General features: G+C 59.1%; 3 protein-coding genes across 6 annotated transcripts; all 3 read left to right on the top strand.

Moving 5' to 3' along the window:
- Positions 1 to 3,665: 3,665 nt before the first annotated feature.
- CADM3 (cell adhesion molecule 3) lies at positions 3,666 to 19,779 on the top strand. Of its 4 annotated transcripts, none has more exons than XM_090127299.1 (11): positions 3,666 to 3,817; positions 12,123 to 12,263; positions 12,380 to 12,532; positions 12,979 to 13,116; positions 13,330 to 13,500; positions 13,892 to 13,982; positions 14,317 to 14,486; positions 16,096 to 16,221; positions 16,520 to 16,588; positions 16,880 to 17,013; positions 17,084 to 19,779. In XM_090127299.1, the coding sequence occupies exons 1-10, from the start codon at positions 3,739 to 3,741 to the stop codon at positions 16,996 to 16,998; spliced, it is 1,257 nt and encodes a 418-aa protein (XP_089983425.1). In that variant the 5' UTR covers positions 3,666 to 3,738; the 3' UTR covers positions 16,999 to 17,013; positions 17,084 to 19,779. The 4 variants fall into 4 exon arrangements, with proteins under 4 accessions (XP_089983425.1, XP_089983428.1, XP_089983424.1 ...); XM_090127302.1 differs by adding an exon at positions 15,419 to 15,541 and having other exon boundaries at positions 16,880 to 19,779; XM_090127298.1 differs by having other exon boundaries at positions 16,880 to 19,779.
- A 150-nt stretch (positions 19,780 to 19,929) lies between these two features.
- On the top strand, positions 19,930 to 22,275 carry ACKR1 (atypical chemokine receptor 1 (Duffy blood group)). Its single transcript, XM_031611393.2, has 2 exons — positions 19,930 to 20,313; positions 21,054 to 22,275. The coding sequence occupies exons 1-2, from the start codon at positions 20,293 to 20,295 to the stop codon at positions 21,942 to 21,944; spliced, it is 912 nt and encodes a 303-aa protein (XP_031467253.2). The 5' UTR covers positions 19,930 to 20,292; the 3' UTR covers positions 21,945 to 22,275.
- Positions 22,276 to 22,699: 424 nt separating this feature from the next.
- Positions 22,700 to 24,649, top strand: LOC116240845 (serum amyloid P-component-like). The gene is made up of 2 exons (XM_031611394.2): positions 22,700 to 23,155; positions 23,798 to 24,649. Exons 1-2 carry the CDS (start codon positions 23,092 to 23,094, stop codon positions 24,415 to 24,417), a joined length of 684 nt encoding a protein of 227 aa, XP_031467254.1. The 5' UTR covers positions 22,700 to 23,091; the 3' UTR covers positions 24,418 to 24,649.
- The last annotated feature ends 150 nt before the right edge of the window (positions 24,650 to 24,799 follow it).

The raw sequence follows: 24,799 nt of genomic DNA, 5'->3' as shown, positions 1-24,799 counted from the left end.
CACCCACCTGGAGGGGGGGGGGAGAGGGAAAGGGGGGATGGAGGTGTGTTCTGAGAAGCCCCTTTGCTTTGCGTGGGGCAGAACGAGCTCTAAAAGCAGCCTGGAACCACGCAGCCTCCGGGATGAGGTAAGGGGATAAATCCCATCACCTCCACTGACAGAGGGATATGGGAGGAGGGATGCGATGCTCCGCGTCCTCCTTGAGGGCAGGCATCACAAGGAGGGGGTGGGGGGGCCATCAAAGAGACCCAGTGCCACATGAGACCCTCCTCCCCAAAGGAAACTGCCTCCCTGAGCGCTGCCAATGGGGCTGGAGCCACCCACACCACCCCCCAGAGCCCCATCCCATAGGACCCCACGCTCCCCATTTCTCTGCCCCATCCCAACCTCCCACCGGAGCTCATATTGAATTTCTCCTGGGGGACGAACTGCTCTCCCACCTCCTCACAATATCCTACAGCACCCTACAGCTTCCTACATCACCTCACAGCATCCTACAGTGTCCTACAGAGTGCCGGAGCCGTTTGTGATGGCAACCAACATCCTCACCTACCCCCAAAATCCACCCCACGGACCGGAGATGGACATCACCCCAAGGGCTGAAGATGATGGGGATGAAGATTCGGGACGTGCAGCTCTGTGACCATCACCAGAAAAGCTGTTCCACCCACAGCCCCTTCCCACGGAGGAGATGACTCAGAGACAGCCCTCAGCATCCCTGCAGGATGGCATCAGGGTGTAGGAAAGCTCAGCAGCACAAAAACACTCAGCTCGTCAAGGTTTTGCTCCATCCATCCCTTAGGACCAACCCAAAAGGGTGAATTCCTCCTCCAGGGTTGCACTGGGTTTTACCTTCTGATGGATAGCAGAGGGTACAGGAGATGCTGTCAGGGTATGAAATCGGACTTTTTCACCCCAAAAGTGAATCAGCTGCAGGTTTGAGGCTGAGCTCCCATGGGCACGGATGGAGTGGGACCATCAGGTGTGGATTTGGTGCCCTGTAGGGTCGCAGCTCAACGCTCCTTCTGATCACAGCACCCAATAGACCATCCCACAAAGGATGATCCCAATAGGGTGAAACTACCCTAAACAGCACCAGCATCCCCTCTTACCCTCCCCCCCCCGATGCTCTGCCCCCAATCCTAAATCCCCCCAGAAGCAGCAGCAGAAAAAAATCCATCCATCCCAACAGTTTGCTGAGATTCCCAAAGAAAAGGTCAGTTATGGCTCTGTCCCCTCCCCCCAACCCACCCCAAAGGGGGTCACCAACCCCAAAACCACTCATGGCCCCGCTGCCCCCAACTATGGGGGGTTTGGGGGGCCCTAAAACAGCATCCGGATCCAGGGAGGTCCTGGGAAGGGGGGGTTCTGGTGGAGGCTGTGAGGTGTGGGAGATTTGGGGCTGTGTTGGGATGGTGGGACCTGGGACCCCTTAAAAAGGACTGGGAACCCCTCAGTCTGGGCCTGGGATCCCTTTTGGTATCCAGAACCACCCCAGATCAGGAACTGGACCGGGATCCTCGCAGACAGAAATTGGGATTGGGAGCCCTAAGACCCCCCTCAGCTGCAGGACCCCCTCGGATTGGGTTGAGATCCCCCCAGAATGGGACCAGAACCTCTCAGAATGGGACCAGAACCCCCCCCAGACTGGGACCAGGACCCTCATCTCTTCGGGTTGGGACTGGGATTCCTCCAGATGGGCCAAGACCCCGTCAGGTTGGACCAGGACCAGAATCAGAACCGGGACCAGAACCAGGACCAAGATGAGGATCAGGATCAGAACCAGAACCAGGATCAGGACTGGGATCAGGACCAGGATCAGCACCAGAGCCAGGACCAGGATCAGAACCAGGGTCAGGATCAGACCCAGGATCAACACCAGGACCCGGATCAGAACCAGAATCGGGACCGGGACCAGGAGCAGGACCAGGATCAGAACCAGGACCAGGGCCAGGATCAGACCCAGGACCAGGATCAGAGCCAGAATCAGGACCAGGATCAAGGCCAGGATCAGACCCAGGATCAACACCAGGACCAGAACCAGGACCAGGAACAGAACCAGGGTCAGGATCAGAACCAGGATCAGACCCAGGATCAACACCAGGACCCGGATCAAAACCAGAACCAGGATTGGGATCGGGACTGGGACCAGGACCAGGATCGGACCCAGGATCAGCACCAGAACCAGGATCAGGATCAGAACCAGGACCAGGGCCAGGATCAGACCCACGACCAGGATCAGACCCAAACCCAGGACCAGGGTCAAGGCCAGGATCAGACCCAGGATCAACACCAGGACCAGAACCAGGACCAGGACCAGGACCAGGATCAGAAACAGGACCGGTACCAGGATCAGAAACAGGACCAGTACCAGGATCAGAACCAGGATCAACACCAGGACCTGGATCGGAACCAGGACCAGGATCAGACCCAGGATCAGGATCAGAACCAGAACCAGGAACAGGATCAGGATCAGAACCAGAACCAGGACCAGGATCAAGGCCAGGATCAGACCCAGGATCAACACCAGGACCAGAACCAGGACCAGGAACAGAACCAGGATCAGGATCAGAACCAGAACCAGGATCAGGATCAGGATCAACACCAGGACCCGGATCAGAACCAGAACCAGGATTGGGATTGGGACTGGGACCAGGACCAGGATCAGACCCAGGATCAGCACCAGAACCAGGATCAGGATCAGAACCAGGACCAGGGCCAGGATCAGACCCACGACCAGGATCGGACCCAAACCCAGGACCAGGGTCAAGGCCAGGATCAGACCTAGGATCAACACCAGGACCAGAACCAGGACCAGGATCAGAACCAGGAACAGGATCAGACCCAGGATGAACAACAGGACCCGGATCGGAACCAGAACCACGACCGGGACCGGGACCAGGATCAAAAACAGGACCAGAATCAGAGCCAGAATCAGCACCAGAACCAGTACCAGGATCAGACCCAGGATCAACACCAGGACCCGGATCAGAACCAGAACCAGGATCGGGACCGGGACCGGGACCAGGACCAGGGCCAGGATCAGACCCAGGACCAGGATCAGAGCCAGAATCAGCACCAGGATCAAGGCCAGGATCAACACCAGGACCAGAACCAGGACCAGGATCAGAACCAGGATCAGACCCAGGATCAGACCCAGGATCAGCACCAGGACACGGATCAGAACCAGGATCAGGACGGGGATCGGGACTGGGACCAGGACCAGGATCAGACCCAGGATCAGCACCAGGACCAGGAACAGAACCACGATCAGGATCAGAACCAGGACCCAGGATCGGACCCAGAATCAGCACCAGTACCAGGACCAGGATCAGACCCACGACCAGAATCAGCACCAGAACCAGAACCAGGACCATCCCTACATCAGACCCCCCCTCTCACCCCGGGACCCCCCCCCCCCCACCTTCAGCCCACAGATCGCAGTGGGGGGGGAGGGAGGGGGGTGGTGATGCCGATGGATGCCCCCCTTCCAGCACGGTCGCGTTTACCCGTAGAGCAGACAGGTGATTTGGGGGGGGGCTCACAGACACACATCCCCCCCCCCCCCAATTTCCAACCCCCCCCCCCCCGGCGGGGCCGAATGGTCTCTCCCTGCGCTCTATTTAAGCCGCGCGGTGCCGCACCGCCGCCAGTCCGCGAGCAGCGCCCGGTGCGGGTGGTGCTGAGCGCTGCGCTCCGGGTCGGTGCGGGATTTTTTTCCCCCCACCCCACCCCGCTATGCCACCCACCGCCCCCCCCGTCAGCATCGTCCTGCTGCTCATCCTCGGGGCTGCCGAGGGGAATCTGTCCCGAGATGGTGAGTAGGGGAGGTTTTTTTTTTCTGGGGGGGGGGGGGGTTGGTGATGGAGGTTCTATGGGGAGGGGGGGGTTGGGGAGGAAGGAGAGGGTTGGGGGGGTGAGTTATTGGAGGGGGGGGGGGGAATAACGGAACCGCTCCGTTATGTGGGTCAGCCCCGCAGGTGCGCTCCGCCCCACAGCCCCGCCCCATAAACAGCCCCGCCACCCGCGGGAGCGCCGGTGCTGCCCCATGGGGTTGGGGGGGTGCGGGGGGGGGGGGGGGGGGGGCTCAAGGTCACGGTGCTGCCGCACGGTGCTGTCCGTTAACCCCCCCCCAATCCCTTCTAACCCCCCCCATCTCCATCACCGCGTACCGCCCGGGGCGGGGCCGGGGCGGCGGAAGGTTCCAGACAGCCCCTCCCGGGGCGGGTGGGGCTGCGGGGGGGGGGGGGGGGGGGCACGGCGGGGTGGACCCCCCCCTCTATTCCCCCCCCCCCCCACCGCCGTCTTTAGGAGTGACATCGTCTGGGGGTGATGGAAGATCCCCCTCCCCCCACGTCCTGTGTGTGTATATGGGGGGGGGGGGGGGGGTGATGGCATCGTCTGGGGATGGAGGGGGGGGGCAGATGATGATGATCGGGGGGGGGGGGGGGGGGTGATGGTGGCATCGTCTGGGAATTAGGGGGGGGTTGGTAGAATGATGGTGACACTCCTATGGGGAGGGGTTGGGGGGGGGAGGTGGCAATATTGATACTCCTATGGGGTGGGGGGTGATGGCATCTTCTGGTGGGGGGGGGCAGATGATGGTGACCGTCGTGGGGTGGGTGGGGGTGGGGGGAATGATGGTGGCATCGTCTGGGAACTGGGAGGGGGGTGTTTGTAGAATGATGGTGACACTCCTATGGGGGGGGGAGGGGGGGAGGTGGCAATATTGATACTCCTGTGGGGTGGGGGGGTGATGGTGATGGCATCTTCTAGGGGTGCGGGGGGGGGGGGGGGACAGATGATGGTGACACCCCCTCCCCTGTGGGGAGGGGTGATAATGGTGACATCCTCTGGAGATTTGGGGGGGTGGGGGGGTCTGTCTGGCAGGTTGATGGTGACACTCATATGGGCTGTTTGGAGGGGGGGGGGAGGACGATAGTGGCAGCCCTATGGCGTGGGGGCAAAATGATGGCAGTGACATCTGCAGTCGGGGGGGGGGGGCAAATGATGGTGTCCCCTCACCCCCTGACCCAATGGGGGGTGATGGTGGCAACCTCTGGGGACAGAGGATGATGGTGACAAGCTCAGAGTTTGGGGGGGGGGACATGATGATGGCAGCCCCATTTAGTTGGCACAGTGATGGTGGTGACATCTCTGTGGTTATTGGGGGGGGGGGGGGGATGGTGTGCACCCCTTGGGGTGTGTGGGATGATGGTGGCACCCACTGGGGGACAGTGGGGGGGGGGGGGACAATAACACAGCTGTGGAGTGGGCAGGATGGCAATGTCACCCCTCTGCTTTTGGAGGATTGGAGAGGGGGGAGGTGATAATGACACCCCATGGGTGGGGCAGATCTCCCCATTTTTAAGAATGGGACCCCCCCTCCAAAAAAAGAGCGCATGATGGGATGGGATGGGATGGGGGGGGATGAGATCTGTTTTGGGGTGAGGCACACAGCAGGGATGGCCGCTGTGCGCTGTGATGGAATCCGCGCATCCCATCCATCCATCCCAGGGGGTGCCCTCAGACAAAGGCTGTTTGCCCCCGTTGGCAATGAGGAGAGCAACGTTTGGGGTCACGGAAGGGGGGGGTTTGTATGGGCTGGTGCTTTTAGGGTTGTTTTTTTTTTTTCCCCCTTTGTTTTGGCGGTGCTTTTTTTCTTCTTTTTGATCCCCATTTTGGGTGCACAGCGTTGGGCGCAATCACTGCTGCTGCGTCTTTGGGGAGGTGGGAGGGGTCTGGGGATGAGGGGGGAGGGGGTCCATGTTGTGTCCTCACTGCTGTTCCTGGGCTGTAGGAGGTGGTTGTCACCTGCAGCATCATCATGGGGGGGTCGGGGGGGGGATGTCTGTGGCTCCGTTCCCATCACATCAGACCCCAAATCAAATTGTTGGGGTGTGGGCACGGCTTCATCACGGTGTTGGGGATGTTTGGGGCTGAGATCCCATGCAGTCCCTGGGCTGTGGGGGGGGGGGGGGGTGGCTATCACCAGCAGCATCACCGTGGGGGGGGGGGGGGCAAAGAGGGGGTCTGTGGCTCCGTTCCCATCTCATGAGAACCCAAATGGGGCACGGCCTCATCCCGGTGTTGTGCATGGGGTGATGATTGGGGCTGAGAGGGAGCCTCAATGGGGTCCCATGCAGTCCCTGGGCTGTGGGGGGGTGGCTGTCATCTGCAGCATCGGGGGGGGGGGGGGTTGAAGGTGGCTGGGAGGGGGGCAATGGCTCCGTTCCCATCCTGTGAGAACCCAAACAATGATTGCATGGAAGCATTGGAAGCCTCATCGTGGTGATGCAGTGGGGCCGAGTGGGAACTTCAATGGGGCCGAGTGAGAGCCACAATGGGGTCGAGGTCCCCTGCAGTCCAGGGGCTTTGGGGCTGATGACACTGCAGGATTTCTCTCCGGGATTCTCCATTCCCCAACACAGACATAACAACCCCCAAACCTGAGCGCACACCAGAGCCGTCGCGGTGCTCCCGCATGGATCTCCCATTGGGGCTGCTCTGCACATCGCTGCCCTCCGGGGCTGGGTTGAGTTCTCCCCCGCAGTCATTCCACTCTCTGGAGCTGTGTGAGCCTTTGTTTGTACAACGTCCTGCATTTACCCGTGGGAGATGCTGTGTGCCAACATCAGGCTTGGGGTTTTTCCACCCTTGGACGCACTGCGTTGCACGGCGGCTTTTGGCACCCCTTGGTTTGGTGGCTGTGGGTCCCACTCTTTTAGGGACAGATGTCAATGCTGCTTTATGCACGCACCAGGATGACCCTGGAGACGGAACAGTGGGAGTCTCGTGGTGTTGGCATCTTATATGGGACCCCTGGGATGCGTGGATGGGGATGGAGCCCCGTCACTGAGTGCTCCAACAGTCGGAGGATGATGGGATCCCTTGGTGTGGCAGCACCGTTCCCTGCTGTGTGCATGGATCCCATTGGGGCTCACCGTGTGCTCCCCATCCTTTCCCAAAATGGGAGCAGAACAACTCCTATCGGCCCCATTACGGATGGTTCCCTGAGGGTGCAGGGCTGGAGATGAGTGGAACCCAACCACCCATAGCAGAGCATCCGAGCGGAGGGGAAAAGGCACCGCTCAGCGGATTTGGAGACAATGCCCCAGGATTAAAGGTTGCAGAACTGCTCTGCTGCATACCCAGACAGTGAGGGGATGCCATAATCCTTCATTTTTGGCACAGTCCAAAGCATGGGGTGGGGTGGAGTGCATCCGTGTAGGGTTGGATGTGCTGGAGGGGCAACTCAGGGTGCTGTGCTTGGAGCATCTCCATCCCAAACCCCTTTGGAAGGGATGCAGGAAGAAGGAAGGGATGACTGCCCAGGATTCCCTGCTCGTGTTCTCGCCTCTCCAGGGGTGTTGGAGGGATGGGGGTGGTTACATCTGGGAGTCCCCTGGTGCTGGCACAGCCCTCTGCCAGATGGAGGAATGTGCATTAAGGCTCACGCTGCTGTTTGTTTGTGCTGGGTTGCTTCTAACCTGGTTTTACCCCAGTGCAGAGCATCAAGCAGCCATCCGGGTCCTGGCAGGAAAGCAACGACCCCAGAGAGAGCGTGGAGGTGGTGGTACAGGACCTTGGGGTGGTGGGCTCTGCATCCCAGTCCTGGTGGTTGTAGGGCACGGTGTGATTATGCAGAAGCAAGGGGGAGAGCTGTGCCCACTACGTGGGCTTCTGCTCCGTGGGACCCCCATCTCTGTGCCTCCCTTTGCCCCCCAACACTCAACCCCATCTCTGGGTCTCTGCTTTAACGCTGCACCCCAGGATGGGGACAGCGAGCAGCAGCTCCCCACTGCCTTTCCTCACCCAGCTGACAGCAGGGACCACCACATTTCTCACTTTTGCTTTTGGAACACACAACCCACGGCGCAGTGTGGGACCCCCAGAGGGGCACTGCAGCCCCACAGATCTGTCTTGCTGAGGCTGATGCTCTCAGTGTCACCAATGCTGCACTGCTCAGCATCCCATCGCCGCGGCACTTCGCTCGCTGGGCAGCAGGGATCCTTAAAACAGAACTGTCAAAGCAAAGAGCTCGTTTCCTTGGCAACAGTCGGAGATGGGAGTGTTGTTTTTTAGCTCCTGCCCCTCGGGCCGAGTGGTTTTGGGCTGTTTGTTGGCAAATGGGAAGGAGAACCCCTGAGGGGGGTCGGCTCTCTCCGTGTATGGGGTGAAATGGGGGTTGTGGGAGGCTGGAGGGGCAGTGGGATCCTTCCAGTGGAGTGTTTTGGGGGAGAAATTCAATTGGAAATGGGGAAGGGAGAGAAGGGTGCTTTGTTGGAAGCCCATGAGGTCTGTTTGGGCAATGCTTAGGGCTGGGTGTGGGGCAGGGGGTGTTAGGGTTGCTTCCAACCCACCCTGTGGTCCATTGTGTGCAAAAATGGGGAGGGGGCTGCTGTGGTGACCTATGGAACATCGGTCACTGTGGGACCATGTTGTCCCAGGGCCTACATCAACCTTTGGGGCTGTGGGGCAGGTTGGGCTTCTGACCCACAGGAACAGCCCTGGTGCCATGGGGTGATGATGAGAGGAGCCTCCTATGGTCCCACAGCTCCAACTGCTTTCCTCTTCTGCTGCTCCCACATCGATCTGTGGATGCATTTCAGCTACTTAACCTTGACCTGATGTCACATATGGCCAACAGCTCCCACCTCCCCACTGCAGCAGAGGGGCCCCGCAGTGCCCACAGCACGACCCGGCTCTGCCCTGCAGCTCTCAGTGCTGTGAGCAGCCCTGCTAAACTTTGAGTTTCCACCTGTTGGGATTTGGGCTCTCCTTTGCTTTGCCCTTTCCTGGAAGCTGCGTCTGTGCACGTCTGCCTTCAGAGGAAGGATAGAAATCATTGTGTTTGGGGTCAGGTTGGTTCAGGTCACACTTGAAGGCGCCTGTGGCTCTGCGTGTGCTCGTGTGGATGCTGGGTTTGCTCACCTCTGCCTCCGTGTCACTGCTGGATCTCACCCTGTGCCACAAGGACTCACCCATGGCAGAGCTGAGAATTGTACACAGCCCCATCTACGTGCCCTACAGTTCCAAGCTGCCTCTCGGGGGGCTGTTTGCCTCCATTCCAATGGATGTTCCATTGAATCCTCTGCTCCGTGTGAGGCTGGGATGGGAAGGAAGCTGCCAGAGGGACAATTTGGCACCAAAAGATGCAAACTGAGATGGATCCGTCCCCTTCGCTGCAAAGCAGAACTTGGGAGCTTTCCCAAAGCACCTGCATGCCAGAGCTCCTGCAGCAGCACACGGGGACGGTCCCAAACTGCTGGCACCGCTCTGAGCCCGGAGCTCCATCTGCTTCCTTCCCTTCCTGCTGTCCGCACGGCACGGAGCCGTCCCACCTCGGTGTGAGGTGTCTGAGCGCCGTCAGAGCATCGCTGCCGATAGAACAGCAGCGGGTGATGCGTGCAGGGGGTTGGTGCTGAGGTCGTGCGTGGAGAGCAAACGGGGTTGGCTGTGGCACCGTGGAGAGAGCGGAGATGGGGACAGCCCTCAGCAAAGGCGCCGAGGGACCTCCTCGTGCAGGAGGAAGGCTGCGAGGAGGAAGAGGAGGAGCGGCGCTGAGCAGATGCGTCGAAACCAGAGCAGCTTTTCCTCCTCCCATAACAAAAGCTGGAGTGTGTGGAGCAGCCTGGAAGCCGGGCTGTGGGCATCCCAGACTGTGGATTCGCACTCAGCTCCAACCAACCCGCGCAGCAGATGTCGGAGCTCAGTGGTTTGGGATGGATTTTGGGGGAGCTAAGAGAGGTCGGAAAGCTGCTTTTGTCACTCGTAGCCGGGATGGCAGCGCCCTGCAGAAGTGCAGAGGTTTCATTAACGAAGCACTGATTTTTATTTATTTTTTTTTCCTGGAGTGCTTCTCTGGGTTTTGGTGCGCTGGAATGGACGCAGCAGCTCTCAGCCAACAGCACCGCGGTGCTCTGGGGATGCAGCCAGGCTGCTCTCTCCTCCCCGAGGGTCCCATCCGGCTGCCGGAATGCTTTTATTGCCGCAAAACTGCATCTCCCACCGTAGTCGGGTAGAGGAGGAAACGTGGAGCTGAGGATCTGCTTCCCCCTCCTGGAGATGTGGGAGAGGAGCGCTGAGCGCGGTGCCGATGATGGGCAGCGCGGGGCGAATGGGCGACGTCGCATCCGTGCGTCTTTCCACCCCAAAACCGGACCGGGTTTTTTTTGGGACCCGAAGTGGAACGCTTGCAGCTTGTCGGGGTGGGGATGCGCTGCTCTGTGCTGCGCTGAGAGCTGCTGGATTCGGGTGTGATCTCAGCGTCCTCCTGGCGCTCGGTGTCCCCGTGCGCTCCCAGGGATGGCGGAGCTGAGGGGTGGGGACAAAGCCTTGTCCCCATTGCGTTGGATCAGAACGGGGAGAAGCTCGCGGGTCCCCACGGCATCCGTGTCCCTGTTCTGTCAAGGGCCAACGGGTTGCAGCCGTGCTGGGTTTTAATTAAAGTGAGCCGTGCCCATCTGCTGCGCCAAGCTGTCGGTGCGGAGGCGAGCGGGGACGTGGGGCACTGCAGCTCTCTGTGGGGTGGGGGACAGCAGGGGAGTCCCCCCCCCCAGGGCGCCCTATGGGAATCCAAAGGGGGGTCCCATGCTCAGGGCGGGGGTCCCGAGGTTGGGGTGGAGGGGAGGAGCAGTGGGGCTCTCCTGTTGCTCCCCAGGGGCAAAGCGTTGCGGTGACCCCGGTGTCGTCACGGGGATCCTGGTGCCATCGTGGTGACCCTGTGCCTTCCTGCTGCTGTTGAACCCCTCCCCAGGTTAATACCTTAATGAGGCCGGCGTTGTGGCAGGTGATGGTAATTGCGTTAATTAAAAGGTTGGGTCTGTAGTCTGCTGTGTGGGTGTTATGGCCTGTCCTCGATCGGAGTCGGAGCGCTTTGAGTTTGGATAACAGCGGCTTGGAGCGGCCTAATCCCTTAATTAACAAATTAAAACAAGCCAACAGCCATCACCCTGCCCAGAGGAGCAGCAGTGCTGTTGTCCCAGGCCATATCCCCAGGGTTGGGGCTGGAAACCCTCCTGAGGACTGCGCTCAAGTGAGCTGGAGCCAAATGGGCTGCAGATGGAGGGAGGATGAACAACAGCACCAATAAATGTCCATGAGGATGGAGGTGGGAAGCAGAGGCTCTTCAGCAGCTGATAACTCCAGCAAGTGGAGAGAAGCAGAGTTCCATCAGTGTGATGTAGGAGCATCAGCAATCCAGGGATGGAGACTTGAACCCTGGGAATGGTTTTTATTCAGATTTAGTGTCTTTGGAATATTGAAGTTCTTGTATGTTCAAAAGCTGCTGTGGGATTCATGCGCTTTCCAGCCTGGAGTTCATAGAATTGTTAAGGTTGGAAAAGACCACTAAGATCATCAAGTTCCAACCATCAGCCCACCTCCTCTATGCCCACTTATAGGGTCACTATGGTTGGAAAAGAGCAATGAGGTCATCCAGTCCAACAACTGACCCATCTCCAACCACCAACCTGTGTCCAACCACAGACCCATCAGTTCAACACAGGTCTGGGAAGCTCAGCGTCCTCGTTCCCCTGCCCTGCTCAGCCCTCTCCATCCCTTCCTGTGACAGCTTTGTGGAATTTACAATGTCAGCAAAAGAAAACGTTTCCCTCCGTCGTTCTGGGCAGAAAATGGAGAAATTCAGTCTGCTTCTGCTAAGTGGAGCTTTTCCCAGCCAGCAAGCATCGTGCGGGGAAATGGGGCCATGAAATGAGGATTGCACTGTGGGCTCACAGGGCAGGACCAGCCTTGAGGTTGAGTCTCGAGCCCTAAATACGAGTGCTGAGATGTAAGACAACGCTCCATGGAGCTCCACATCCAGGATGTGATGGAGGTTGTGTCCGACCTCCAGGCTGGGCAAGCTGACATCTCCCTTCCCCATGGGGCAGCACGGCACGGCGGCTGTCCCAAAATAGCTGTCCTTGGGACAGGTGGGGTTATCTGATCCTCCTGCTGCTCCTCTCTGCCCTTGGACTGTTTGGCAGCGACGTCTGTGCGAAGGAAACGTGGGTTGGGAAGGATGTGCAGAGCTCAGGAGCCCGTAGGGTGGATATAGGGCCCAAATTTGGGGGTGAGAGCCTAAAGTGCCTTCCTGAGCTCTCCTTTCTTGCATGCAGTGAGCCAACCCACGACGTCGGATGAGACGGTGGTGGCTGGTGGCACAGTGGTGCTGAAGTGCCAGGTGGAGGACCCCGATGACTCCTCGCTGCAGTGGTCCAACCCTGCCCAGCAGACCCTCTACTTTGGGGAAAAACGAGGTGTGTGTGTAGGGTAGGCAGAGGGGAGGTGGATTGGGGTGAAGCTGGTCGTCCATCCCCACCTATGGGGAGCGTGGTGGCATTTTCACTCACCCCGCCGTCCCCTTGTCCCCCAGCCCTACGAGACAACAGGATCCAGCTGGAGAGGTCCACGCCCAATGAGCTGACCATCAGCATCAGCGATGTGGTGCTGTCAGATGAGGGGGAGTACACCTGCTCCATCTTCACCATGCCTGTGCGGACCGCCAAGGCCCTCGTCACCGTGCTGGGTAAGTAGTGGCACCCACTGACCTCCTCTCCGTGGCTGCCCCATCTGCAGGATGCCCTCCAAATGGCCCTTTATCTCTTCTATCCCAACCCTCTAATGCATCCTCATCATCGAATCATAAAGGTTTGGAGAAGACCCATCAAGGCCAACCATCAACCCGTTCCCACCCGTAGTATCATTATGGTTGGAAAAGACCCCCGAGGTCATCCAGTCCAACTCTCAACCCATCCCCACCATCGTGCCACTCAGCTGTGTCTTCTGTCCCTCCATCCAGCTGCACACAGAGCTAATGGGTTGTTGGAAAAGACCCCCGAGGTCATCGAGTCCAACCCTCAACCCATCACCACCACCATGCCCCCTCAACCACATCTCATGTCTCTTCATCTCCAGACTGCAGCACGCGCAAAGCTAATGGGTTGTTGTCTTTCTCACCTCCTTCTCTCCCAGGAGTACCCCAGAAACCCCAAATTTTTGGCCACGAGCAGCCTATCGATGAGGAGAAGATCGCCCGGCTGACGTGCCGGTCCTCTGGCAGCAAACCTGCAGCACAGCTCCGGTGGAAGAAGGGCAACAAAGAGTTGAAGGGTGGGTAATGGGGGGGCTGGGACACCATGGGGACAGATGGGGCGCCGGAGGCTGTGATGTGTACCTAATGCTGGGCCACCCCAGCTGGACCATTCCATTCTACTGCCAACGATGGGATGTGGATGGGTGTCATCTACTCAATGTGCACATCAGCCCCAACCCTCCGTGGGGACACTGTGAGTGTCACCTCCAAACACCCCCTTGTCCCCACAGCTGAGGGCACCGACGTGGTGGAGGATTCCAATGGGAAGACCTTCACAGTCAGCAGTCGGGTGGAGTTCCGTGTCACCAAGGAGGACAACGACGCCGAGGTGACCTGCACAGTGGACCACGAGTCCTTGCAGAACTCTGAGAGGTCAACCACACAGAAGCTGCAGGTCCACTGTACGTGGCATGAGGGGACAAGAGGAGATGAGGCCACCTGGGGGAGGGGCCAAAGAGAGGTGGGGGGGACCTCATAGTCACCACACGTGGCCCCGTGTCTGCACCAGTATAGATCCAACGTGCTGTCCCACATGGGGATGCTGCACAGTGTCACCTCCCCACCCATCCCCGTCCCCTGGGACCTCTCTGTCCCCATCATCCCATGCCCCTCTTGTCCCCATCTCCCCCAGCCCCACCTCGGGGGCAGGATGGGGGATGTGGGAACTGATCACCTGTGGATGCTCTCACACCACACCCATGGCGTGGTGGTGCAGGGGGGGATATGGGGCAGGGTTTGGGGTGCCAGCTGGGGGGATGGGGCAGCTCTCTCACCCCCCTGCTCCCCTTCCAGACAAACCAACAGCGAAGATCGAACCGCACCCGCAGTACCCACGGGAAGGCGAGAAGCTGCAGCTGCAGTGTGATGGGCAGGGCAACCCCGTGTAAGGACCCCCAGCTCTCCCCACTGCCCCTTCCCACCCATCTACACACCCCAAATCACTGCCTACCCCTCCCTGGGGGCTGGGGGGTGGGGTTTCAGCTCTAAGCTGAGATGTGGGCTCACATCTGTGATGCCCCACATCCCAGAGAGGGCAATTTCCTCCCCATGGAGCACCAAATAACAGAATCACAGAAAGATGGAATGAGTTTGGATTGGGGGGGGGGGGAGGGGGAACCTCAATGACTGCCTCGGGTGGGTGCAGCCCCTCTTTTTCACCCCCTGTGATGCTGTGGGGGGGGGGACCCAGCAGTGCCTAACCCCATCCCACCTCGCAGCCCCCAGGAGTTCCTATGGGAGAAGGAGGGCAGCGATGCTCCGCTTCAGCTGAGCTCCGACAGCATCCTCATCTTCCCCTTCCTCAACAAGAGTGACAGTGGCACCTACATCTGCACGGCCACCAGCTCCATGGGCAGCGTCATCGCCAAGTACAACCTGGACGTCAGCGGTAAGGCAGTGGGGTGAGGGGGAGGGGGGACATTGTGGGGGCACTGCCTGCTTCGGCACCACGGCCCCATTGGTTGGAGCATCCCCTGCTGCATCCAGGTGGTGCCTGCGCCGTGCTGAGCTGCTGGATGGGGTGCAGAGCTGAGCTCCCATTGCAGCCTCCTCCTGCCCTGGCCGTGCTCTGCTCGCTGTCACCGTGCCCCACTGGGCTGCATCTCCCCCCACCTCATGGTGTAGCTCTTTTCCTGCGCTTCTAGGTGTGGATTTGGGGTCCTCCTCTTTTTCTCTGTCATCCTCTTGTCCTCTACTTGCTCTCCACCAGCTTCGGGCTTTTCCATCTTCCAGCATCCCTCATGCTCTGGCCTTTCCTCTTCCCTCCCCTCTTGTTCTTGTTGCCCCCAACCCCATCCTTCCCCTTTTGAAATGGCTGTGGCTGACAGGAACGCATGGCAGCGATACGTCCCACCCCACACAGTCCATCCTCAGCAGCCCCCTGCCTTTGCCCACCCCATATCCCCATCACCCCTGGTGCAGGGTCCCGCTCCTGCACCCACCCAGTGCCCACCCACCATCCCCCAGGATGCTGTGTGCCCCCCACTTGCTCTGTATCAGCCCACCCAGCTCCACATCCAGGCATTGCTTTCCCCCATTTTCAAATCCCCATCCCCAGAGCCACAAGGGCTTTGGGCACCATCACCAGAGCAGCCCTACGGTGGCACCCAGTGCTGGGTGACCCAGACAGGTCCCATGGGTCCCTCATGGGGTGACTGGGACTGCTGGCAGGTAGGACACTGGAATGGTGTCCCCGATGTGACCCAGAGGCAGGAAGAGAAATGGGGTGGTGGAAGGTCCATCCCTGCCAGGGTTCCACCCGTGGGCTCTGTCCCTGCCGGGGGCTGATTGCTGTCCCTGTGTTTTTGTTGTCCTCCCCAGATCTTTCCCAGCTCCCCACCCCACACGTTCACTCCAATTCAGCCCCTCCGCCGGGCCCTTCCCAGCCCATCTCTCATGCTTCCATGGCCACCGCTTCATCCTCCACTCCAGCTCCCATCCAAGGTACCGTACGCTCCATTTCTGTCTCTTTATGGACCCGCTGCTCCTCAGCTGGAGACGATGTCAGGAGGACGGTGGCCCTGTGCTGGGTTAGGGACACTTTGCCACGTGCCCAGCCAGGCTCTGAGCCCTGCTTGGTGGCATGGGGACAACAAGATCCACCCCGTGCTTCCATCCCATTGTATCACCACTGCCGTGCGAACAGCTCTGGTGCTCCCATGTCCATCCAGTCTGTCCCATGTGTCCATTCTCCTCGTCTTCCCCCGTTGTTTTTTCTACCTTCTCTTTGTCCAAATGTCTCCTCTGAGTGTTCCCATGGCCCTGTGTCCCCACTATGCACCAGGGGATGGTGACAGCAGAGCCATCATGCAGAGCTGGTGCTCACAGTGGGCAGAGCTTTGCCCATCCTAGGGCACTGCTTTCCCCCCACACTGCTTCTTCCCGGCTCTGCTCCTCCCCACCTTCTGCCTCCTCAGCACTGCACTGAGTGGGACCTGGGGCAGACCACAGCATCCCCTCTGCTCTCTCTGCTTTCTCCCCCTCCATCTCCTGGGCAGATGCCAGTCCGGTGCCATCGACTTCTAGCACATACCACGCGGTCATCGGCGGAGTGGTGGCCGTCATTGTCTTCCTCTTGCTCAGCCTCCTCATCGTGCTGGGACATTACCTGATCAGGCACAAAGGTACGGGGATGTGGGACGATGGGAGGTGACAGCCAGCAGAGCCCCTCAACGTTGGGTTTAGGTGCCGCTCTTCAGCTCTGTGCTGACCTCGAGCTGCCCAACTCCACCTCCATTCCCCATCTCTGTGCTGATCCAGCAGTGGACGGCCCCACCTCCATTCCCCACTTCCATTCTTCCTCCTCCTCTCCCCTTAGTGCACCCTCAGCCCTTCAGTGCCCCACCGATCAATCCCCCTTTCTCCTCTCCCTCCCCCTCCCATCATTTCCACCTCCCCACCCCTTTTCCATCCCCCCGGCAGGTGTGTGCATAAGACACGGGGAGACCATCACAGCCAGACCGCAGCAAAACCCACCCGAGGTGGTGATGTGTGAGTAAGAGCCCCCCATCCCCACCCCACCTCCTCCTTCTGCAGGAAAACCTTCCAGGGGAACAGGGACGGAGGGTCAGGGTGGGCAGAACGACGCAGGAAGGCCATTCCCCCTCTGTTGTAGAGCCAACAGCATCAGCTGCTTTGGGCAGCCCAGTCCCCAGTGGGGTTTTCCCCCATGCAAAACCCATTTTTTCCATTTCAGGCTAAGCCCAAAGGATTTCTCCCAGCCACGGTGGCCCTGTTGTGCCATCCATCCCATGTTGGTGACGTTGTCCCCTGTCCCTACAGGCACCTACCTGACCCACGAGGCCAAGGGCTCCGATGATGCTCCAGATGCCGACACGGCCATCATCAACGCAGAGGGCGGCCAAGCGGGCGGCGATGACAAGAAGGAATATTTCATCTAAAGGGCGTTGGAGAGGGTGAGAAATGGAGCCAGCGAAACCCGATGGAAACGGAAACCAGACCACAAAACCCCACTCAACCCAACAGATTTACTCTCGTGCCCTGCACGGGCGGACGGATGGACGGACGGACAGAGGGATGGCGGGACAGAGAGCAGAGAGCGACCGGCTGAGATGTGATGATGCTTCTTCTTGAACTTGTACAAAACGTTGTTACTACGAACAGCGAAAGCCCCGTTTGCTTGCTTGCACCTCCAACCCCGCGCCCGGCGCTCGCGCGAAACACAGACCAAGCAGTGAGTGAGCGACGTTCCTTCTTCCTTTGGACCTTTGCTTTGGTTTCGTGGCTGCTCTTTGCTTTGGGCCCTCGGTTGGGGTGTTGGGCTGGGGTCGATGTAGCTATTTCCTTTCGTTTCTCTTCCATTTTGGGTTTTCGTTTTTGACGCCCAAGGATAAAATCAGCTCCGGGCTCTGCGTCATCGGTGCTCCCACCAAGAGCTGGGACCTCCCCCTTTGTCCCCGGACCATAGGGATGGGGTTTACTGTGGACCCCCGCATCCCTGCCCTGATTTTATCCTTGGTGGTCCTCATCCGACAGTGTCTGTTGGGGAGGTGAGCTGTCCTCGTGCCGTCGGTGTGTGAAGGGGGTGAGATTCCAGGGTGGGAACCACCGAAGCCCCTGGAGATGCTGGGAGCGGCCGGGCACCACGGCTGCCCCGTTCCCACCCAGTGGGAGGGGGGAGGGCAAATTGAGGGGGAAAAAAAATGAACAAAAAAGCCCCAGTTTGCAAATTCTCAGATTGGAGACGTCAATTCAAACCATCTATTGAGATGTTCAGTGCTGGGCCATCACCAACACCTCCTCGGTGGCCCCGGGAGCCTCCAGAATGGTGTTTTGGGTCCTGAGAGTGACTTTGGTGCAGTGGAGATGGCCCGATCCGTGCTGCACGCCAGGACTGGCAGCTCTGCGTCCCAGCAGCAATGTGATCTGTGGGTTCTCTGCTCCAAGTACTCCTCAGGGCTGCCCCTGTCCTTCCCAGCCCCTTCCTATGGTTGGTGCTGAGCTGGAAGAGGCCTCGTTGGCTCCAAGGGTGGCCAAAACGTTTGGGTTTTGTGTCCTGGTGGCTTGGGGTCTCCAAAGAGGTTTGGTGGGCACTTACCCAACTTCCAACCTGGGGAGAAACCACATCTCTTCCAAGCCAGATGGGAACCAGAAGCTTTTTTTCGACTTCCCCATCGCATTGCTGGGGTCACCGTGCTCCCCTCAACCTCACATCTACAGTGCCATCCCTCCTCAGGTGCTGGCATCGCATGATCTGGATGTGAGGGGCTTGCAGGAGCACCCCATTACATTTTGGGGTGCCCAGAAGAGCTGAGCCTTTGTTGCAGGAATGGGGTGGGGTGGACAGCCCCATCTTGGAGGTAAAGGAAGAACTGGGTCCTCTACCATGGAATGAGAGGTGAAAGTGCTGCTCCCACCCAGAGGATGAGGAGTGGAGTAGTGGATAAGGATCGAGGCCACCATGGCTTGGTGGAACAAGAGATGTGTCCCCAGCACATGGCTCTGTCATTCCATCAGCTGAGCACTGGGTGCCTTGAGAGGGATGCATGAAGCCTTCACCACCCCCTGGTGAGGAAAACCTGTGGGTTCCTCACTGCCATTCCTCCCCTTCCATCTTCTTGGAGGAGGATGTTGGTCATGGGTCCCAGCTGGAGGAGGATGTTGGTCATGGGTCCTAAGGGGAGAAGAATGTTGGCTGTAGGTCCCAACAGGAGGAGGACATTTGTCATGGTTCCAATGGGAGGACATTTGGTCATGGTCCTAGTAGAAGGAGGATGTTGACCATGGTCCCAATGGGAGAAGAATGTTGACCATGGTCCCAAAGGGAGAAGGATATTGGCCATGGGTCCCAATGGGAGGATATTGGTCGTGGTCCCCATGGAAGGAGGACGTTGGTCATGGTCCCAACAGGAAGACATTGATCATGGGACAAGTGGAAGGAAGATGCTGAGCATGGTCCCAACAGGAGCCCTGAGCTCCTGTCATGGGACACACGTTGTCACCAGAGGTCACACTGCCGACACGATGCCGTTCACTTCACTGCACACACAGAGCATGCACAGCACGTGGGCTTCTCCAAAGGTCTTCACTATCCACTCTTGAAAGGCTCAATTCTTTCCAATTAAACACAACGACATGTTTTTAAGTACGGTTCCATCTCACTGCACGTCTCCACGGTGCAGATCGTAACGCAGGAGATGTCCCAAAGGTCCAGGAGGGATTTGGGTCCCTGGAAAAAGGGCTGTGGGGATTTGGGGTCAGGACTCAGCCATGGAGTGGTGGGGCTGTGGTTGGACAGCCCCCATGTGAGGGGTGGCAATGGGGACACAGTTGGGGACACTGCATCCTGCAGGAGGTGACATTGGGACTCTGCCCCTCACTGCTGGCACCCAGAGGAGCTTTGCAGTGTCACCACATCCCCGGTGTCCCCTCCCAAAGCACGAGGGCTGCATTGGCCCCATGGCCACCGCGTGCCACCAGAGCACCAGGATGGGGACACGGGGCACTGAACTCTCAATAGACCACGAAAGCCATATTAGTGCGGAGCTCTGAGCGCCGTGGGGCGGCCGTGGGGCGGAGGACGGGCTGTGTTGTTGTGCTGTGTTCTTGTATGTACATAAAGGGAGACAACGAACGTCGGTGTTACTTTATAACCTTTCTAATATCCTGTGCTAATCTCGGAAAAATAATCCTATAAAATATATCTGGATTACACACCTTCACCTGCCTGCTCATCTCTGCCTCCGCACAGGGGAGAGGGAATGGGGGTGACACAGCTCACCCCACGGAGACCTCACAGCCCCCAAACCCACCCAGACCTCCATCCCATCCCCACATCCCCAACCCCTAAGGATGGGCGCGTTGCCCATAGCCCCATTACTCACCCCACAGTGGAGACTGCAAACCTGGCACGGATTTTGCCCCGCACCAGCAGCGCTTCCAAACAAAATTCTGAAGGAACTGCAGTCGTTCTGCCAATAAATGATCATTTCCTGCACCGGAAATCACCAGCGCCGCTACTCAGAGCCTTTACTGGCAGCAGCCGCCTGTGTCCTTCAGCCCTGGTGGAGGGAATTGCTGAGGTGGCGAGGGAGAAAGGGAAGTAGGGAGTTGGGGCAGCCTTTATCACGGTCCTGCAGCCCTTCACCCCGCAAAGCAGAGCCAGAGTGGAGCTGAGCATTGTGCAGACAGTGCTGTGCGTCCGTTGCTGAGCCCGGAGGCGTTGAGGACACATCATGGGCAACTGCATGCCGAGGGTGAGTCCTTCCCGTGCTGGGGGGTTCTCCAAAATTCCATTCCTCTCTTTGGAGGTGACCCCATTTCCAGCTCTCACACCCATCGCCTTCCTCCCTTCCACCCCAATTCCCCAACACCATGGGGCACCCAGCCATGACCCCATAGGGCATCCAACCCATGGAGTACCCAACACCACCCCCAGGGGGTACCCAACATCACTCCCATAGAGTACCCAATCCTATTGGATACTCAACCCTGACCCTATAGGGTACCCAACACCACCCCCATAGTCTACCCAACATCGCTCCCATTGGATACCCAATCCTGACCCCACGGGGTCCCCAACACCACCTCCATGGGGCACCCAACCCCACTGGGTACCCAACCCGATGGGATACCCAACCCCACCCCCACTGGGTACCCAACCCAGACCCCATAGGGTAGCCAACACCACCTCCATGGGGTACCCAACCCAATGGGATATCCAACCCCACCCCCATAGGGTACCCAACCCCGACTCCATGGGCTACCCAACTACCCTATGTCCCCCAGTCCCAGGTGGGTGCATAGCAGTGAGTCCCAGAACTGGAATACACCACTGAGTGCAAGAAAACGGGGTTTTCTTGAATTGGGGTGAACCCACACCCTGAGATATCAGCGCTCCCCACACTGTCCCTCCCTGATAACACGCGGCACGTGGCCACCAGAGGGGCCAACTCAGTGACACCCCACAGCACACGGCACCTTCTGTGCTTCACAGAGCCCTGAAATCGTAGCAAACAGAACCTCCTTGCACCTTCTGGACTTCTTCAATACTAGTGACTACTACATGAACTACGACTACGACGACTTTGCGGCCGCACAGCCATGCTACAACCACTACTGCCCCTTCTTCCAGCGCGCCGCACCACCATACCTGATTGCCACCAGTGCCACCTCCCTCGTGGCCACGGCTGCTCTGCTGCTGGCTCTGCGTTCCCACTCCTGGCCCCATGGCCGCACGTTTGTGGCCCAACTGGCCGCGTGCTGCGGGCTGTTCGCCATCACGTTGCCGCCGATGGCTGCGGGCATCGCTTGGGGGTGGCAGGTGGGCGAGGGGCCATGCAGGGCTATGCTGCTGCTGTGGCAAGGCAGCGTGTTGGCACAGGGGCTGCTGCTGGGCTCCGGGTGCTGCAATTTGTGGGGCCGTGGTTGGTGCAGGGCGGTGGTGCCTTGGGTGACGGCGTTGGTGATGGCGGTGCCGGCGGCGCTGAGCGGTGGCATCGTGGGGACGGGGCTGAGCACGCAGTGCGTGTATCGCAGCGTGGATGTGGACTCTGTTGTGCATCTGCTGCATCTCACCGTGTGTTGCTGCGTCCTCCTGCTGCTGCCCGTAGCACTGCTGATGGCTGCAGTGTGGCGGGGGACGTGCGGTGAGATGGGGAGCCGGGTGTGGTGGCTGTTCTGGGTGTTATGGGCTCCCCATGGGGTGGTGATGGTGGTGGAGGTTCTGTTGGAGGCGGGGGTGATGCCGGCCAACTGCAGTGTCTTTGAGAGCTTTGATTTTGCATTGGGGTTGAGCGCGGCGCTGGGGGGGCTGCACTGCTGCCTCACGCCCCTCATGCTGGTCCTCAGTGCCTTCTGTGGTCACAAAGTGGGGGGAAAGTGCTGAGCGCCCCAAAAGGGCACCCACAGCCCCGTCCCACACCCCCATGGGTGGCCCCAATGGCCCTGGGTCACATTCCTCAGCACTGCTTCCCCTGCACCCATTGCTCCCCCTGCACCTATGGGTGCTGTTGGCCTTTAAGCTCCCTGTGGGTGGGTGGCACTGTTCCCCCAGAACCCCACAAATGCTATTGCTCAGCACCCATGGGTGCCCTCCAAGCACCCCAGGAGTGGTATTTACCCCCCTGACAAACCCTGACTCCACCACCACCCACGTAGGGGGTTCTATACAATAAATGTCTCTGCAGACCCAATGCCCACAGCCTGGTTTAATGCCTGGGGGGGGGGGGAGGAGGGGGGTTCTCCTTCCCCAAAACAGGCCTCATCTTCACACCCCACTGCTGCCCCATGACTGACCCATGGAGCTCTTCATAGCCACTCCATGGAGCTCCCCACTTCCACCCCATGGCACTCCCCACTGCTGCCCCACGGAGTTCCCCATGAGCACTGTGGGCTGAGCCCCTTTGCTGGCACAGCAGTGGCTGTGGGACACAGTGTGGGATAGCTCAGTGTTTCCTGAGGATGCCCATCCCCGGGAGCAACATGTTCCATCCCATTATCATCTCCGGTTTCCTTCCCATGGGAGTATGGGGTGGAAGCAGGAGGAACTGCTCCTGGGGCTCCGAATAAAGGGGGGGGGATGCTTAATGAGGTGCTGTGATTAATTAGCAGGAAGGGAAATAACTGAGCTCAGCATTTGGCCAATGCTTGGAAATCCCCATTAGTGATGGTCCCGCGGTGACAAAGGGTCTGGGTGGGAAATAGGGAGGAACAGGGGGGGTCAGGGGGCACAGAAAGCCCCAGAAGGTGCACAGACACCATCAGAGGACACATGGACTCATTCAGAGGACAGAAGGGTTGGGGTTGAGACGATACCTCGTGGTGGGGTGACCCCAAATCCAACCCCACACCACGCGCCCTGGGCACAGCTCCAGGACGGCCCCGTGCTGTGGTGATGCAGTGCTGCAACCGTGTGACACCATGAAATCACAGCTCCATCAGTGCCAGCGGATGGGATTGGGGGATGGAGCTCCCCTCCCACCCCAGCCACCCCATAAACCCATGGTGTCTGCACCCAGCAGTGCACCAGCACCATGGGCACCGCACCGATGTGGATCATTGTCCTCAGTGCTGTCACTGCTGCCATGGCCCAGGAAGGTATGGGGACAATGGGGGACATCAGGGGATCGGGGTGTCACTCAGTGGGGATGTCACTCAGTGGGGATGTCACACGTTGGGGATGTTACACGTTGGGACATCATTTGGTGGGGACATCATTCATTTGGGGATGTTACTCCATGGGGATGTCATGCAGTGGGGATGTCACTCAGTGGCGGCATCATTTGGTGGGGACATCACTCATTGGGATGTCACTCAGTGGGGAGTTCACACACCAGGGATGTCATTCAGTGGGAACCTGATTGGAGCCATCACACGGTCAGGACATCGCTCAATGGGGACGTCACTCAATGGGGACATCGTGCAGTGGGGATGTCACACATTAGGGATGTCACTCAGTGGGGGCATGATTTGATGGGGACATCACTCAGTGGGGATGTCCCTCGTTGGGGGCATCACTCCGTGAGGATGTCACTCAGTGGGGGTGTCACTCAACGGGGATGTCCCTCATTGGGGACACCTCTCCATGAGGACGTCACTCAATGGAGACTTCCTTCCACAACTTGATGAGGACGTCACTCCATGGGGATGCCCCTCACTGGGGACACCACATGGCAAAGCCATCCCCCAGGGGAACGGGGGAATGTGCAGAGCCCACCCCACCCTTTTTGTCCCCTGCAGACCTCTACAGAAAGGTGTTTGTGTTCCGGGAGGACCCCAGTGATGCATACGTGCTGCTTCAGGCACGACCGGAGCACCCCATGCTCAACTTCACTGTGTGTCTGCGCTCCTACACCGACCTCACCCGGCCCCACAGCCTCTTCTCCTATGCCACCAAAGCTCAGGATAACGAAATCCTCCTCTTCAAACCCAAACCTGGCGAGTACCGTTTCTATGTCGGGGGGAAATACGTCACCTTCCGCGTCCCCGAGAACCGTGGGGAATGGGAACACGTCTGTGCCAGCTGGGAGTCGGGCAGTGGCATCGCCGAGTTCTGGCTGAACGGACGCCCGTGGCCACGCAAAGGGCTGCAGAAGGGCTACGAGGTGGGCAACGAGGCTGTGGTGATGCTGGGCCAGGAGCAGGATGCCTACGGGGGAGGCTTTGACGTCTATAATTCGTTCACGGGGGAGATGGCAGATGTCCACCTGTGGGATGTGGGGCTGTCCCCCGATAAGATGCGCTCAGCTTACCTGGCACTGAGGCTGCCACCTGCGCTGCTGGCCTGGGGTCGCCTCCACTACGAGGCCAAGGGGGATGTGGTGGTGAAACCACGGCTGCGTGAGGCATTGGGAGCCTGAGACCCCCAAGCTGTTCCCCTTTGCTGTCTCCATCCTCACTGTCCCCTCTGCATGGTGTCACCCACTCTGCACAGCCGTGGGGATGTGATGCACAGAGAGATGGGGACACCCCAACCCCGGGTTGCCCCTCTCCTGCTGACTCCCCATGGCACACAGTGCTGGCCCCGTCCCTGTCCTGGGATCCTTGTCCTTCTCCTGCTCCACGGCAGCAAAATAAACCATGAAAGCTCCAGGTGACAATGACAAAAGTGAGCACATGTCGATCCCGATGGGGATGGGAGGGGGTGGCGTGGATTTGGGGATGGCCCCCCATGATGGGTGTGGGGACACATCAATTGCCAGGAATGGGAGGCTCAGGTGACGTGGATCTGGGGACGGACAT

The sequence above is a fragment of the Phasianus colchicus genome, chromosome 30, assembly GCF_987193195.1.
Source record: "Phasianus colchicus chromosome 30, bPhaCol1.hap1.1, whole genome shotgun sequence".
NCBI classification, from domain to species: Eukaryota; Metazoa; Chordata; class Aves; order Galliformes; family Phasianidae; genus Phasianus; species Phasianus colchicus.
Note: the sequence above shows the minus strand (reverse complement) of the source record. Positions and strands in the feature narration are given on the sequence as shown.